Source organism: Bos javanicus, chromosome 8 (genome assembly GCF_032452875.1).
Source record: "Bos javanicus breed banteng chromosome 8, ARS-OSU_banteng_1.0, whole genome shotgun sequence".
Lineage (NCBI taxonomy): Eukaryota > Metazoa > Chordata > Mammalia > Artiodactyla > Bovidae > Bos > Bos javanicus.
Genome location: NC_083875.1, coordinates 95,113,106 through 95,130,112, shown reverse-complemented (window position 1 = coordinate 95,130,112; position 17,007 = coordinate 95,113,106). Strand labels below are relative to the sequence as shown.

At 37.2% G+C, this 17,007-nt stretch overlaps 1 protein-coding gene across 1 annotated transcript; it reads left to right on the top strand.

Annotated features, from left to right (window-relative positions):
* The first annotated feature begins 1,129 nt into the window (after window positions 1-1,129).
* On the top strand, window positions 1,130-2,858 carry LOC133253458 (olfactory receptor 13C7-like). Its single transcript, XM_061427070.1, has one exon. The coding sequence runs from the start codon at window positions 1,494-1,496 to the stop codon at window positions 2,454-2,456; it is 963 nt and encodes a 320-aa protein (XP_061283054.1). The 5' UTR covers window positions 1,130-1,493; the 3' UTR covers window positions 2,457-2,858.
* The last annotated feature ends 14,149 nt before the right edge of the window (window positions 2,859-17,007 follow it).

Here is a 17,007-nt window from a genome sequence, read left to right as displayed (position 1 = left end):
GTACTTCCCAAAGGGTGTAGAATCAGATTTGTTTTGTGAGTTACATATTACATATTAGCAACTTTGTTTTAATTGCTTCTAAGGGACTTCATCCCCAAAGTACTAGAAATTTTCTAAATTCTACTCAAACCAGACTGTGAACTTTAAATTGCTTTTGGGATTAAAAACATCCTCAAAGCAGCAAAGATCTTAAGTTGTTTTGGTACTCCATTGGCTGATGCTTTACTAGTGAAATAAATGACTGTAAAAAGCTCTAGCTTTCATTTTACTGAAAGTCAGTTCTGTTTTGCTAGTGGTTAGTTGCCTTTTTTTCCCCACAATGTAGAAATGACAGCTACTTTATATTAATGAAAAAAAAAGATAAACAAATAGTTCTTCTTTTAGTTGTTTTACTGAATTTTACTGAATTTACTGGGTTGGAATTTATGAGACTAGCAATCTCATAAAAAAGTAAGTCAACTTCTGTTTCTGTTTTAATATAAAAATACTGATACAAGTAATTATAACATATTGCTAATGTTTAAGAATATTTTAGAATGACTCACCTCTCTTTATTATAGGTTTTCTGAATATGCAGTGAGAGGATCATCAGCAGAGCAGCTCTTAGAGCAGAAGTTAAGCTGCTAGATTTCTGTGGAGGGAGAAGCTAATCTATATTTTCTCAAACGTGAAGGTAAAAGAGTAAATTCCCTGTCCCTTAAATCTTTCAGTTCATATATATATATTTTTTGTTTTGACTGGAGATTATGACCGGTGCACTAAAGTTTTCTGAGATCAACTTGTTATTCTTTATCTGGCAGGAAAATAGAGTTACCTAGATTTCCCAATTTGTACCAAAAGAGACTAAGAAGAATAATTGTATATAAAATATTTTCTTTTATAAGTATTACTAATGCCTTAATTAATATTTTAGGATATTATAGGTATACATTTCTCCTCAAATTAGAAATTACCAAACATCCTTTTGCTAAAGATGTAGCTTTTTAGTTTGTTTTTCTAGTTGCAATCTATTTGCAACTGAGGTTATATTACTGTTGATGCAGGATTACACATACCATTTGATTTTAGTAGCTGTAAAACAATTATTTTTGTTATGGAAAACATTAGTTGTATTCTGGAATGTTTGATCAAAATGTTATGGTGACATTGCATTCAAAATAATTTCAAACTCATAATGTGAGACATAATTCTAACCCAGCTGTATTTGTTCGGAATTTCTTCTAAAAAGGACACATTTTCTTTTCTTTGAATTTAAGCCTTCTTCATGAGTTCTGAAAGTCTAACTGATTTTAGCGTAGAGGATTTTAGCATATTCTTATGCTATCTGTGTATCCAATTATAGGTCCACATTACCCATAAGGGAAACCACTTAAGGATGCAAACAGCTCTTACAAACACTGCGGTAACAGATCCGCATTTATTCCAACTGCTGCAGAATTTCTTTTGTTGAAAGAAAATGAGAAAGATCATTAGTTAATGGAAAGACCATTAATATGGGAAAGACCAATCAGTCTTCTGTTACAGAATTTGTCCTGCTGGGGCTTTCTGGCTACCCAGAGCTTGAAGCCATTTATTTCGTACTGGTGTTATTTATGTACCTGGTGATCCTGCTGGGAAATGGTGTCATCATCATTGTAAGTGTCTGTGACTCTCACCTGCATACCCCCATGTACTTTTTCCTCAGTAACTTATCATTCTTGGATATTTGCTACACCAGTTCTTCTATCCCCTTATTTCTTAGCAGCTTCTTAACTACAAAGAAGACCATTTCCTTCTCCGGATGTGGAGTACAAATGTTTCTCTCTTTTGCTATGGGAGCCACGGAGTGTGTCCTTCTAAGCATGATGGCATTTGACCGCTATGTGGCCATCTGCAACCCTTTGAGATACCCCATCATTATGAGCAAGAATTCGTATGCGCCTATGGCTGCAGGGTCCTGGATTGCAGGGGGTGTCAATTCTATGTTGCAAACCTCTCTTGCAATGCAGCTTCCTTTCTGTGGGGATAATGTCATTAATCATTTTACTTGTGAAATCTTGGCTGTCTTAAAATTGGCCTGTGCTGATATCTCCATAAATGTTATTAGCATGGTTGTTGCTAACATGATTTTTCTTGTGGTCCCAGTACTTTTTATTTTCATTTCCTATGTTTTCATTCTCTCTACCATCCTGAGGATTCCTTCTTCAGAGGGAAGGCGCAAAGCCTTCTCCACCTGCTCTGCCCACTTAACAGTGGTGATTATATTCTATGGAACCATCCTCTTCATGTATGCAAATCCCAAGGCTAAAGATTCCTCTGGTGCAGACAAAGTCCAAGTCACAGACAAAATCATCTCTCTCTTCTATGGAGTCGTGACACCTATGCTCAATCCCCTTATCTACAGTTTAAGGAACAAAGATGTGAAGGCAGCTGTGAAGAATATACTCTGTCAAAAATGCTTCTCAGGGGGAAAGTGAATGTTGCTTTAAAAAATTCATTTACTCTGAATGCAGGACTAGTTCTCACCTGTAAGTTCCAAAATAAATGTAAGGATTGGTAGCACCATTAATTCTTGAAATTCTCATTTTTCTGTTCCCAGGGTCTAAATGTGAGAGAAATCTAAGGCCCACGTTCTTCATGACTCTCTTAAAGAGAAAAGGGAAAGAAATCTATGGGTAGAAAAGATTCTCATCCAAACCACAATTAGTTTAACTCTAGAATGATGAGTTCTATAATCTTATGTAAACAGAAGTAGCATTTAACTAGTTTAACCGCTTATCTTCTATGTGCATCAATTTTCTAGTTTCAAAACTTTCCTAGGAAGGTAAAGTACAAAGTGCCTTTTAAGGGTCAGAGTGCTACATAAATTCAGCACTAAATGATTCATTGCCAGGGTCCAGCCCCGGTGGATCCAGGGAATTTGAAGCGGGGACGGCGTCAGCGAGGATCAGGAAACAATTGCTTAATTAAACGTTAATTAAGGATATAAAGAGTAATAGAATAAGGATAGCTCAGTGAGAAAATTCAGTGGAGAAAAGAGGCTGAATAATTCAGCCAGAAAGTGAGAGAAAGAACGACATGGGGAGACCAAGTTTCAGTGAACAAGGCCCACACTTTATTTTCCAAAGTAGTTTTTATACCTTAAGTTATGCATAGAGGATAATGGGGGAAGGGGTAGAGTCATGCAGTAAGCCAGGCAGTATGTTTCTTCCTGCAAACTTATCATATGCAAAAGTTTAGGTGATTTGCATCATCTTCTGGCCCGGAGGCCTGTTAACTTTTAAGACCCTTTCTTCAGAAAACTTATTTTTCTCTAAAGGTGATTAGTCAGGCGCCACCCTCCAAAAGCATTAGATAAAGTTGCATTCCTACAGGGCAAAGGTGTGGTGGGCTATAACAAGAGAAAGAATTAACTCAAGGGTCCAAGGTTACAAACATTAAAGCTACTACTTACACCAATTATATTAATCAATACACTGCCAGGGACACAGCAGGTAAGGGGTATGGAGACTTAGCAGCAAACATTGGCCCAAGAAGTGAAAAACCCTTCACCAATCCAATTTCTAATCAATCTTTTAACTGCTCAAAGGAATCTGTATTTAGACAGTTTAGAACATCTCATGCCCCTCACAGTTGGGAGGCCCTGAGCAATCACATGTGGCTGGAAAAACCTATTTATGCAGGCTAGAGGACTTCCAAAGGAGTTTGTAGGTTGAAACACTATCACACCAAGGAACTTTATTAACTGGAGCTGTAAGTTAACTCCTTTTTTCAGAGAGAGGTAGTGGGGGACAGCCCTCCATAAAGTCAAAGGTGTAGGTGAGAGCACAAATCAGAAAGTAGGCAGACTCTGGTTTTGGGGGTAGATGCTCGAGAATTTCCAGGGGGACTCCTGAGGCTCAATCCCGCCTTTGCGTATGCTGAGCCTCCTTCCTCATGACTTTTGCCATGGGCGGAGTTCCTCATGCTGGCTCCCAGCAATTCATAATGGGGTAGTGTTTGAATTTAGAGAGGGATGACCACTTTTGGGTGTTAGATACCTGGCTGTGTGTATATCATCAGATCAGATCAGATCAGTCGCTCAGTCGTGTCCGACTCTTTGCGACCCCATGAATTGCAGCACACCAGGCCTCCCTGTCCATCACCAACTCCCGGAGTTCACTGAGATTCACATCCATCGAGTCAGTGATGCCATCCAGCCATCTCATCCTCTGTAGTCCCCTTCTCCTCCTGCCCCCAATCCCTCCCAGCATCAGAGTATTTTCCAATGAGTCAACTCTTCGCATGAGGTGGCCAAAGTACTGGAGTTTCATAGGAAAGAGTAGAAAAATGATGCTATTTTTCCTAGAGCTGATATTCTCTTGCCTGCAATCTGGCAAGCATACTTCTGTACAGAGTTGTCTGAAGGAATGTGAGGCTTTGTGCGTACATCCTAACTGATGAGGAAATTTGATCTATTTTTGTTTCAACAGATGAGCAGTATGACTTTGAGTGAAAATTATAATTACTGTTAAGTGACATAAAAATTACTTAGTCTCTGAAGAACTTGGTTGTACAGTTCTCTGGGAACTTTGTAATAATGGATTTAAAGTGTCACAGATTAGGTATTTTTACTGTTACATGAATTTCCTGTAAAATATGAGCTTTCCATTCATTCATTGAGTCATCTCTTCCTTAATTCAATTATTTAATCAACCAGTGTTTACTGAGTATCTACTTTGTTTCAGGCATTATGCTACCTGTTAGCAATACATATATATATACACACATACACACACATAAATATATATATATATACACACATAAATATAAATATAAATGGAAACGAAAACCAAAACATCACCAAGGGGTCACAATCTTGAGGAATATAGACTGACTTGAACAAAATATGAAGAATATTTAATATTAAATATTTTTCTTCTCCACTAGTTTCTAAACGGGTTCCTTTGTTTGCATTCAAAGGAAATGCATTCATAGTATGTTGGATCTGTATTGCACTGAAGGAGTGAGGGTAGAATAGGACATTCCAAGAAGTCAGATCTCTGATACCCCCTCACCCTCTAGCTGGCTCTGCCTTTGTTTCATATGTTCTGTGTTTCTTCATATTTTATTTGGCAAAAATAAAAGTTTCTGGGAAAAGTTTTAAAACTACTATGGTATACTATAGCATCCAGTAAGAGCTGTAAGAAAGAACTGGATACTTTTGGATTGGTGTTTTAGAGGGGTCATTTTGGAACTGCAGAGGTTGAAGTGGTACACCTCCTGCTGATAAATTCCTTGGTCACTTTCACATTTCTTGACCAGCCACTTGCCCTTACCTTGTTTTCCTTCCTGTAGGCTTCAGAGTACTGAGATCCACCCTTGCAGTTTTTATTCCCATCCTGATTGGTTATGGAACAAGGTTTCTCAAATAACTCATGATTCATTCTTTCCTTTAAAGTTTTACTTTAATTAATAGAGGCAACAGAGAAGAAAAAGAAGGTAGCATGAATGGGAACATTCCACAGGTTTAGAAAATCTTCCAGACTTTACCAGAATTAGCTCTGATATAAAAGAACCAATTTGACTCCTGAATGCGAATTTCTTTCCTCATTCTTTCCTTATATTTCTGTTCCTTTTTTGGTTTTAAACTTCACTAAGTACTTACTGTACATTTTTTTGTCACTAACACTATGTTCTGTAGTATTTCCCCCTCAACTGTTCAGTATTTACATTATTTTATCTTGTTCATTTGTGTTTACAAATATATTCATATATGAAAATGTAAAGAACATTTTAAGGAAACCTGGAGTCAAATAGTATAGTGTTAGACCATCTCTGAAATCACACATTCTCTGGGTTCTACAGTTATTAAAATCCAACTTGAAAAGATCAGTTGGTCAATGTGAGGTGAGTATAGAATGCAATCCTTTATATGAAAATGTTTGAAAACTTTAAGATACTAGACAAATGGGAAATATGATTATTTTATTCATTAGTTTCTCAATAGCAGATCAGGTCTCAAAACCAGATCCTGTATCACTATGAACTTCCCTATTAGAACTAATTTTGCATCCCATCAATTTTGTAAGGTAGTTATTCATTGTCATTTATATCTGATTTCTTCTTTGTGGACCCATTGGTTTTTTAGTATCATGTTGTTTAGTCTCCATGTATTTGTTTTTTCCTATTTTTCTTTCTGTTTGATTTCCTAGTTTCATAATGCTAGGGTTAGAAAAGACACTTGAAATAATTTCTGTCCTCTTAAATTTGTAGAGACTTATTTTTGTATGTGGTTCATGCACACTTGAAAAGAATGTGTATTTTTTAATTTTTTTGAATGTAGTGTCCTGTAGGTGATGATTAAGTCTATCTGGTCTATTGTGTCTTTTTTGTTTGTTTGTCTCTTTAAAAAATTTTTTTAAAATTGGAGGATAATTTCAATATTGTGTTGGTTTCTGCCCTACATCAACATGAACATCCCTCCCACCTTCCATCCCATACCTCCCCTCTAGGTTGTCACAGAGCACCAGATTTGATTTCCCTGCATCATACAGCAAATTCCCACTATCTGTTTTACAGACAGTAATGTATATGTTTCAGTGCTACTATCTCAAATCCTATCCCTCCTTCTTTCCCCTACTGTGTCCCAAAGTCTGTTCTTTATGTCTGCATCTCCTTTGCTGCCCTGCAAATTTGTTCATCAGTGCCATCATTCTAAATTTCACCCTATATGTTTTGATTAGAGCAGTTAGTCCAGTGCCATTGAAAGTAATTATTGATAGATATGTACTTATTGCCATTTTAACCCTGTTTTCCAGTTGATTTTGTAGTTCATTTTTGTTTATTTTTTCTTCTTTTTCTTTTTTGATTTGATGGTTTTCTTTGATTTTTATGCTTGAGTTACTTTTTTTTTTTTTGGGTGTGTGTGAATCTATTGTAGTTTCTGATTTCTGGTTACCCTAGTTTTCAATAATGTTAACCCACAATAATACCTACATGCTTCAGACTAATAGTCATATAAATTAAAATGCATTCTAAAAGATCTATGTTTTTTTTACTTTCCTCCCCCAAATTTTGTGATTTTCCTTTCCTACTTTACATGTTCATGTTTATTATTTATTGTAGCTATAATTGCTTTTACAAATTTTTGTTTGTTTGTTTTTTTAAATCTATGTACTGGCTTAGAGTGAGATTCAGTCCTTTTGTATATTTGCCTTTCCTATTGTGATTTTTCCTCTCCCTATAGACTCTTGCTTCTTTGCTGTCTGGAGAGGACCTTTCAGTATTTCTTTTAGGTTAGGTTTAGTATTGCTGTAATCTTTTAAGTTTTGCTTGCCTGAGAAATCCTTTATTTTTCCTCCTAGTCTTAATGATAATGTTGCTGAGGAGAATATCCTGGAGTTCAGGTTTTTTTCCTTCCAGGATTTTGAATATTTCATGCCGCTCCCTTTCTGCCTGAAAAGTTTCTGCAGATAAATCAACTGATAGCCTTATAGAGGTTCTCTTGTAACTGACTGTTTATCTCTTGATACCTTTAGAATCCTCTCTTTAATTTTTGCCATTTTAATTAGTTATGATATGTCTTGATGTGAGTTTGTTTGATTTCATCTTGTTTGGGACCCTCTGTGATTCCTTCATCTAACCCTTTTTTAGATTTGGTAAGTTTTCAGCCATAATTTCTTTATATACATTTTCAATCATCTTCTTTCTCTGTTCTCCTTCTGGAACATATTATGCCTAGGTTGGCACTCTTTATATTTTATCATAGATCTTGTATATTGCATGTATTATATATATATATGACAATGCTGCTACTGCTGCTATGTTTCTTCAGTTGTGTCCAACTCTTTGTGACCCTGTGGACTGTAGCCCTCCAGGCTCCTCTATCCATGGAATTCTCCAGGCAAGAATACTGGAGTGGGTTGCCATTCCCTTCCCCAGGGTATCCTCCCCACCCAGGGATCAAACCTGGGTCTCCTGCATTGCAGACAGATTCTTTACCATCTCAGTTACCTCAGAAGCCCATATATGGGACGATAATAGTTGACAAACCTAGACAGCATATTAAAAAACAAAGACATTACCTTTCTGACAAAGGTCTGTATAATCAAAGCTATGGTTTTTCCAGTAGTCATGTATAGATGTGAGAGCTGGACCATAAAGAAAGCTGAATGAGTGGGTGAGTGAAGTCGCTCAGTCATGTCCAACTCTTTGCGACCCCATTTCCTAAAGGAAATCAGTCCTGAATATTCATTGGAAGGACTGATGCTGAATCTGAAACTCCAATAGTTTGGCCACCTGATGCGAAGAACTGACTCATTTGAAAAGAGCCTGATGTTGGGAAAGATTGAGGGCAGGAGGAGAAGGGGACGACAGAGGATGAAATGGTTGGATGGCGTCACTGACTCGATGGACATGAGTTTGAGCAAGCTCTGGGTGTTGGTGATGGACAGGGAAGCCTGGCATGTTGCAGTCCATGGGGTTGCAGAGAGTTGGACACAAATGAGTGACTGAACTGCCTGAAGGAGAGAGAAAAGAGAATGATTCATGGTGCCATGATGTTGATATTATTCCAGGTTTTGGATTCTTTATCACTTCTATTTGGGCTTCCCTGATAGCTCAGTTGGATCATCTCTATTCTTTTGTTAAACCCATTCCATGAATTTTAAATTTCTGATATTATAGTAATACTTTCCAGTTATAGACTTCCATTTGGTTCTTTCTGTAGTTATTTCTCCACTGAAATTTAGTATTTTTTTCTTCTTTGTGAATATTTTTTCCTTTACTTTATCTAAATAGTTATACTAGTTATCATCCTTTCTTATAATTTCAACATTTGGGCTATCTCAGAGTTTTGGCTTCTACTGACTACCTATTATCTTGAGAGTGTGTCATCTATTTCAGATTCTTTATATGATAAGTAATTTTGGATTGTTTCTGGGACAATGTGATATTTGGAGACTCTGAATTACAATAAATTCCTATGTGCTGGTTTTGTGATGAACTGGTTTGAATCAAACTGTAAATGTGGTCTTTTTGTCAACTGTTCATATTTTAGTTAAATGTACATTTTTTATCTTTAGCTGAGTTGTGCATAGGAGTCAATCAAAGAACCTGGTTAAGATTTTAACGCAGAACATGATGCTTTTTCTGTATCTCTCCTTTCTGGAATTCTTTTCTTAAGTTAGAGTGGCTGTGTTTTCCCAGAACACAACTGGCTTGTCCAGAGAAAGTGCTAGTTTAATATCAGAGTTTTTCCCATTCCATACAATGCCTAGTTCAGCCAATAGCCTGAAATGTGAAACTCACATAAAAACATTACTTCTTCTGAGTAATTTTTTTGATACTTTATACAAAGTTTATAGTTGTCATCTCTGAGAATCTTGAGTTCTATAGGAACTCTTTCAGTCACAGTGAAAACAATAGAAAAATTAGAAGCTCCCGCCACATATTTTATGACTAAGAAGGTTTACACCTCTTCCTTTTTATGAGATTGCCCTCTTCTTAATTCATTAACTAATCATACTTATGTCATTTCCTAGTATACGTCAAAAACAAAGTAATGCTGATATTTGGAATGGAGAATATGCTACAATGAATAAGGATTTTGAAATTCTCCTGAGGCCAGATTTGAGCATACCATAAGGGTTAAATATAACTTAATAGTGAAATTTGAATGTATTATTGTCTTATTAAGGGTCAAATGAGGCATTATTTGAAAGCATATGGCTCATAGGAGGGCCTCATTACATTTTTGTATTTCTCTATTTATTCTGTCTGGCTTGTTAGTCTCTTTCCACCTCAAGTCTCCCCATCATCTATTCCTTCCTTAATCAGGTAAAATGAAGGCTGAACTCCCGAGTTTACTTTCTTTGGTCAACTCCTCCTCTTTAGTCACTTCCTACTAGTGCTTCCTCTGATTTGCACTTTACTCAAATGGAACCACTTAGGAATTCATGATTAACTACCTTATTGTCCAAAACTCAGAAAACAATAGATAATAGGTATGTACATAAAATGTACTAGGTAAAAAAAATAATAGTAAGCTCATTTATACTATCTTAAAGTTTCTTTTAATTAAGTAATAACAATGAAAAGTGCAGCATATGATTGTCTCTCACTGCCTCATTCAGGTACAGACACCCATGAATCATTGCTTAACTTTTTTATTTTCAAAAACCAGAGAGGAAATAAGGAAGGCAGTAGGTAGAAGAGGCAGTATAATTTAATTAATTTATAAGACATCTTTGTGGTGTGCTACATGTCTTGTATACACCATCTTTTAAAAAAATTTATTTATTTTTTAATCGAAGGATAATTATTTTACAGAATTTTGTTGTTTTCTGTCAAACCTCAACATGAATCAACCATAGGTATACATACATCCCCTCCCTTTTGAACCTCCCTCCCATCTCCTTCCCATCCCACCCCTCTAGGTTGATACACCACCTTTTAAAATTTGTTTCAGTAATTAATAATGATAGATAATGTAAGTGCTGACTTGGAGTTGATTTCTTCTTTAATTTATTCAACACTGTGGATGTGCCTTGTGTGGACTAGGGATTCATTATAGATATGACATTTTCCCTACTCTTAAGGATTATCACCAGATAATGTTGTAAGATAGATGAGAAAACTAATGCTCAAATAAATGCTCACACAGGTCATATATGGTGGCCAAGACTTGAGCTTATATTCCCTACATTACTTTTAGAATATATTTGAGGAATAAGCTAAATATGAGCAAATATTTCAGGAAGACAAGAAGAATTGTGAGAAATTCTTAAAAAGAAAAAAAAAGGTTGTCTCTTAGTCTTACTTCCATTTCTCTGAAGGAGTATTACAATTTTGATTCTTAATTTTTATTTTGAATCAGGGGAATCTTTCCATTTGTGCTGCAAACTAAATTTCTTTCATGGCAAAATAAAACAACAAAAACTCTTTATCTTCCATAGACTTTTGACAACATACTTATCACTGGCAAATATGTGGAATTAACTTAAAATTTGTTCTTAAAAGTAAAACCTGAGTTTATAGTGCAGAATTAGAGTGGAAATATAAAATAAGAGGGTCAATGGGATCTTAAGAAACACCACCATGTATTATAACTCATTAGTCAATCAAAGGGAAAATTTTTAACTTCTTCAGCATATTCTACTCAGTTGTTTATCTTCCTTTGTTTTATGTTCCCTACATATAAAGATTATGTTATATTTTAGAAAAATATTTGGAATTGTGGTTTGGGGGATTAAATAATATATAAATTTTTCTTATTGTGCAATATTTTAGATACTTGGATTTATATTTATACTATTTTTTTTCATTTCAACTAATTCAGTAGTTAATGATGGCCTACTATTTTTAATTAACTTGGCACTGGACTTTTTACAGAGAATAGTGGATGATAGTATGCCATTGGGAAGATTTCAGAAGCTAATAAGTGGTTATAGCATAAAAGAAAAATTGCTGGAGTAGGTAAGGGTCAGGGTAGCATAGAGGAGGGAGTAATTAACTCGAGGGAATCTTGGAAGGCTTTACAGGGGATGTAAGATTTGACCTGTGTCTTCTATTGTTGCTAAGATTTCACCAGAGAAGGAGAAATGTAATAGTGTAGAGGTAATTGTGTGTATTATTGTCCTTACATGAGAAAAAACATGAAATAATGGGTAACCACACTGCAGCACAGTATGTGATAAGAAAAGGGAGCAACATTGTCAGGAAACCAGAAATTGAAATATGTGGTTCAAATGTATGCTGGGGCAGATGAGGTCTCTAGGTAAAAAATATTGATAATAAGCAAACATATATCAAAAATATTTCAGATAAAGAGTACTGAAAATATTTGTTTTGGATTTTCTGGGAAAGATAATTTTAAATATATTATTTTGTTTTGTCCTCCTAAGTTTACTTACATTTCTTAGATTACTTCAGTTCAGTTCAGTCGCTCAGTCGTTCCAACTCTTTGCGACCCCATGAATCGCAGCACACCAGGCTTCCCTGTCCATCACAACTCCCGGAGTTTACTCAAACTCATGTCCATCGAGTCGGTGATGCCATCCAACCATCTCATCCTCTGTCGTCCCCTTCTCCTCCTGCCCCCAATCCCTCCCAGCAACAGAGTCTTTCCAGTGAGTCAACTCTTCGCATGAGGTGGCCAAAGGATTGGAGTTTCAGCTTTAGCATCAGTCCTTCCAATGAACACCCAGGACTGATCTTCTTTAGGATGGACTGGTTGGATCTCTTTGTAGTCCAAGGGACTCTCAAGAATCTTCTCCAACACCATAGTTCAAAAGCATCAATTCTTCGGCGCTCAGCCTTCTTCACAGATTACTTAACCCTACTTAAAAAATTATTTATTTTTTATTGAAAGATAATTGCTTTACAGAATTTTGCTGTTTTCTGTCAGACATCAACATGAAACAGCCATAGATATACATATATGCCCTCCCTTTTGAACCTCCGTCCCATCTCCCTTGCCATCCCACCCCTCCAGTCTGACACAGAGCCCCTGTTTGAGTTTCCTGAGCAATACAGCAAATTCCTGTTGGCTATCTATTTTACATATGGTAATATAAATTTCCATGTTACTCTTTCCATACATCTCACCTTCTCCTCCCTCTCCCCATGTCCATAAGTCTATTCTTTATGTCTGTTTCTCCACTGCTGCCTTGTAAATAAATTCTTCAGTAACATTTTTCTAGATTCTGTATTTATATTTCTCTCTCTGACTCACTTCACTCTGTATAATAGGTTCTAGGTTCATCCACCTCATTAGATATGACTCAAATGATTTCCTTTTTATGGCTGAGGAGAAGACTCTTGAGAGTCCCTTGGACTGCAAGGAGATCCAACCAGTCCATTCTGAAGGAGGTCAGCCCTGGGATTTCTTTGGACGGAATGATGCTAAAGCTGAAACTCCAGTACTTTGGCCACCTCATGTGAAGAGTTGACTCATTGGAAAAGACTCTGATGCTGGGAGGGACTGGGGGCAGGAGGAGAAGGGGACGACAGAGGATGAGATGGCTGGATGGCATCACCGACTCGATGGACGTGAGTCTGAGTGAACTCCCGGAGTTGGTGATGGACAAGGAGGCCTAGCGTGCTGCGATTCATGGGGTCGCAAAGAGTCGGACATGACTGAGCAACTGAACTGAATTGAACTGAATATTCCATTGTGTATATGCAACCACAACTTCTTTATCCATTCACCTGTCAATGGGCATCTAGGTTGCTTCGATGTTCTAGCTATTGTAGATAGTGCTGCAATGAACAATGGGATACATGTGTCTCTTTCAATTGATTTCCTCAGAGTATATGCCTAGGAGTGGGTGTTCTGGGTCATATGGTGGTTTTATTACTAGTTTTTAAAGGAATCTCTATACCGACTTCCATAGTGGCTGTATCAATTTACATTCCCACAACAGTGCAAGAGTGTTCCCTTTTCTCCACACCCCCTCCAGCATTTATTGTTTGTAGACTTTTTGTTGATGGCCATTCTGATCCATGTGAGGTGATAACCTTATTGTAGTTTTGATTTGCATTTCTCTGATAATGAGCAATGTTGAGCATCTTATCATGTGTTTGTTAGTCATCTGTTGGTCTTTGAAGAAATGTCTGTTTAGGTATTTTTCCCACTTTTTGATTGTGTTGTTTGTTTTTCTGGTATTGAATTGTATGAGCTGCTTGTATATTTTGGAAATTAATCCTTTGTCAGTTGTTTCGTTAGCTATTATTTTCTCCCATTGTGAGGATTGTCTTTTGACCTTTCTTATAGTTTCCTTTGCTGTGCAAAAGCTTTTACGTTTAATCAGGTCCCATTTGTTTATTTTTGTTTTTATTTCCATTACTCTAAGAGGGGGTTTCACTCATAACTCAGTTGGTAAATCATCTTCCTGCAATGCAGGAGACCTGGCTTCGATTGCTAGGTCGGGAAGATCCCTTGGAGAAGGAAGTGGCACACCAGTCCAGTATTCTTACCTGGAGAATCCCATGGACAGAGGAGCCTGGCAGGCTACAGTCCATGGGATCTCTAGAGTTAGACATGACTTAGTGACTAAACCACCACCACTCTAGGGGGTGGATCATAGAGGATCTTGCTTTGATTTATGTCATTGAGTGTTCTGCCTTTGTTTTCCTCTAAGAATTTTATAGCTTCTGGTCTTACACCTAGGTCTTTAATCCATTTTGAGTTTATCTTGTGTATGGTGTTAGGAAGTGTTCTAATTTCATTCTTTTACACATAGCTGTCCAGTTTTCCCAGCACCATTTATTGAAGAGGCCGTCTTTGCCCCATTGCATATTCTTGCCTCCTTTGTAAAAAATAAGATGCCCAAAGGTGCATGGGTTTATTTCTGGGCTTTCTATCTTGTTTCGGTGTCTATATTTCTGTTTTTGTGCTAATACCATACTGTCTTGATGACTGCAGCTTTGTAGTATAATTTGAAGTCAGGAAGGTTGATTCCTCCAGCTCCATTCTTCTTTCTTAAGATCTTTGGATATTCGGGGTCTTTTTGGTTTCCATATGAATTGTGAAATTCTTTGGTCTGTGAAAAATGTTCTGTGAAAACTGCCATTGTTAATTTGATAGTGATTGCATTGAATCTGTAGATTGCATTTGGGAGTGTATTCATTTTCACAATATTGATTCTTCCTGCCTGGGAATATGGAATATCTCTCCATCTATTTATGTCATCTTTGATTTCGTTCATCAGTGTCTTGTAATTTTCTGTGTATAGTTCTTTTGTCTCTTTAGGTAAGTTTATTCCTAGATATTTAGTTCTTTATGTTGCAGTGGTGAATGGGATTGATTCCTTGATTTCTCTTTCTGATTTTTCATTGTTAGTACATAGAAATGCAAGTGATTTCTGTGTATTGATTTTGTATCCTGCAACTTTGCTAAATTCACTGATTAGCTTTAGTAATTTTCTGACACTATCTTTATGGTTTTCTATGTACAGTATCCGGAGAAGGCAATGGCACCCCACTCCAGTACTCTTGCCTGGAAAATCCCATAGACGGAGGAGCCTGGTAGGCTGCAGTCCATGGGGTTGCTAAGAGTCAGGCATGACTGAGTGACTTCACTTTCACTTTTCACTTTTCACTTTCATGCATTGGAGAAGGAAATGGCAACCACTCCAGTGTTCTTGCCTGGAGAATCCCAGGGAGGGAAGAGCCTGGTGGGCTGCCATCTTTGGGGTCGCACAGAGTCGGACACAACTGAAGCGACTTAGCAGCAGCAGCAGCAGCAGCATGTACAGTATCATGTCATATGCAAACAGTGAGAGCTTTACTTCTTTTCTGATCTGAATTCCTTTTATTTCTTTTTCTCCTCTGATTGCTGTAGCTAGGACTTCCGGAACTATGTTGAATAATAGTGGTGAAAGTGGACACCCTTGTCTTGTTCCTGATCTTAGGGGGAATGCTTTCAGTTTTTCACCATTAAGAATAATGTTTGCTGTATGCTTATCATATATGACCTTTACTATGTTGAGGTATGTTACTTCTATGCCCATTTTTGAAGAGTTCTAATCATAATTGTGTACTGAATTTTCTCAAAGGCTTTCTCTGCATCTATTGAAATTATCATATGGTTTTTATCTTTCAATTTGTTAATATGGTGTATCACATTGATCTGCATATATTGATGAATCTTTGCATCCCTGGAATAAACCCAACTTGATCATGGTGTATAAGCTTTTAGATGTGTTGCTGAACTGTTTGCTAAAATTTTCTTGATGATCTTTGCATCTATGTTCATCAGTGATATTGGCCTATAGTTTTCTTTTTTTTTTGTTTTGTCTTTGTCTGGTTTTGGTATCAGGGTGATGGTGGCCTTGTAGAATGAATTTGGAAATGTTCCTTCCTCTGCAATTTTTTGAAAGAGTTTTAGAAGGATAGCCATTAGCTCTTCTCTAAATGCTTGATTGCAGAGAAGGCAATGGCACCCCACTCCAGTACTCTTGCCTGGAAAATCCCTGGATGGGGGAGCCTGGTGGGCTGCAGTCCATGGGGTCGCTGGGAGTTGGACACGACCGAGCGACTTCCCTTTCACTTTTCAATTTCATGCATTGGAGAAGGAAATGGCAACCCACTCCAGTGTTCTTTCCTGGAGAGTCCCAGGGACGGGGGAGACTGGTTGGCTGCTGTCTATGGGGTCGCACAGAGTTGGACATGACTGAAGCAACTTAGCAGCAGCAGCAAATGCTTGATTGAATTCTCCTGTGAAACCATCTGGTCCTGGGCTTTTGTATTTTGGGAGATTTTTGATCACAGCTTCAATTTCAGTGCTTGTAATTGGGTTGTTCATAATTTCTATTTCTTCTTGGTTCAGTCTTGGAAGATTGAACTTTTCTAAGAATCTGTCCATTTCTTCCAGGTTATCCATTTTATTGCCATATAGTTCTTCATAACAGTCTCTTATAATCCTTTTTATTTCTGCTTTGCCTGTTGTAATCTCTCCTTTTTCTAGTTTTGTTGGCTTGATTCTTCTCTCTTTTTTTCTTAATGAGTCTGTCTAAAGGTTTGTCAATTTTGTTTATCTTCTCAAAGTACCAAACTTTATTTTATTAATCTTTAATAAATTAATTTTACTAATCTTTACTATTGTTTCTTTCATTTATTTCTGCTCAGATCTTTATGATTTCTTTCCTTTTACTAATTTTGAGGTTTTTTCGTTCTTCTTTTTCCAGGTGTTTTAGGTGTGCTGCTGTTAAGTCGCGTCAGTTGTATCCGACTCTGTGCGACCCCATAGACGGCAGCCCACCAGGCTCCCCTATCCCTGGGATTCTCCAGGCAAGAACACTGGGGTGGGTTGCCATTTCCTTCTCCAATGCATGAAAGTGAAAAGTGAAAGTGAAGTCGCTCAGTCGTGTCTGACTCTTCACGACCCCATGGACTGTAGCCCACTAGGCTCCTCCATCCATGGGATTTTCCAGGCAAGAGTACTGGAGTGGGGTGCCATTAGATGTAAAGTTAGGCTATTTGATGTTTTTCTTGTTTCTTGAGGTAGGATTGTATTGCTATAAACTTCCCTCTTAGAACTGCTTT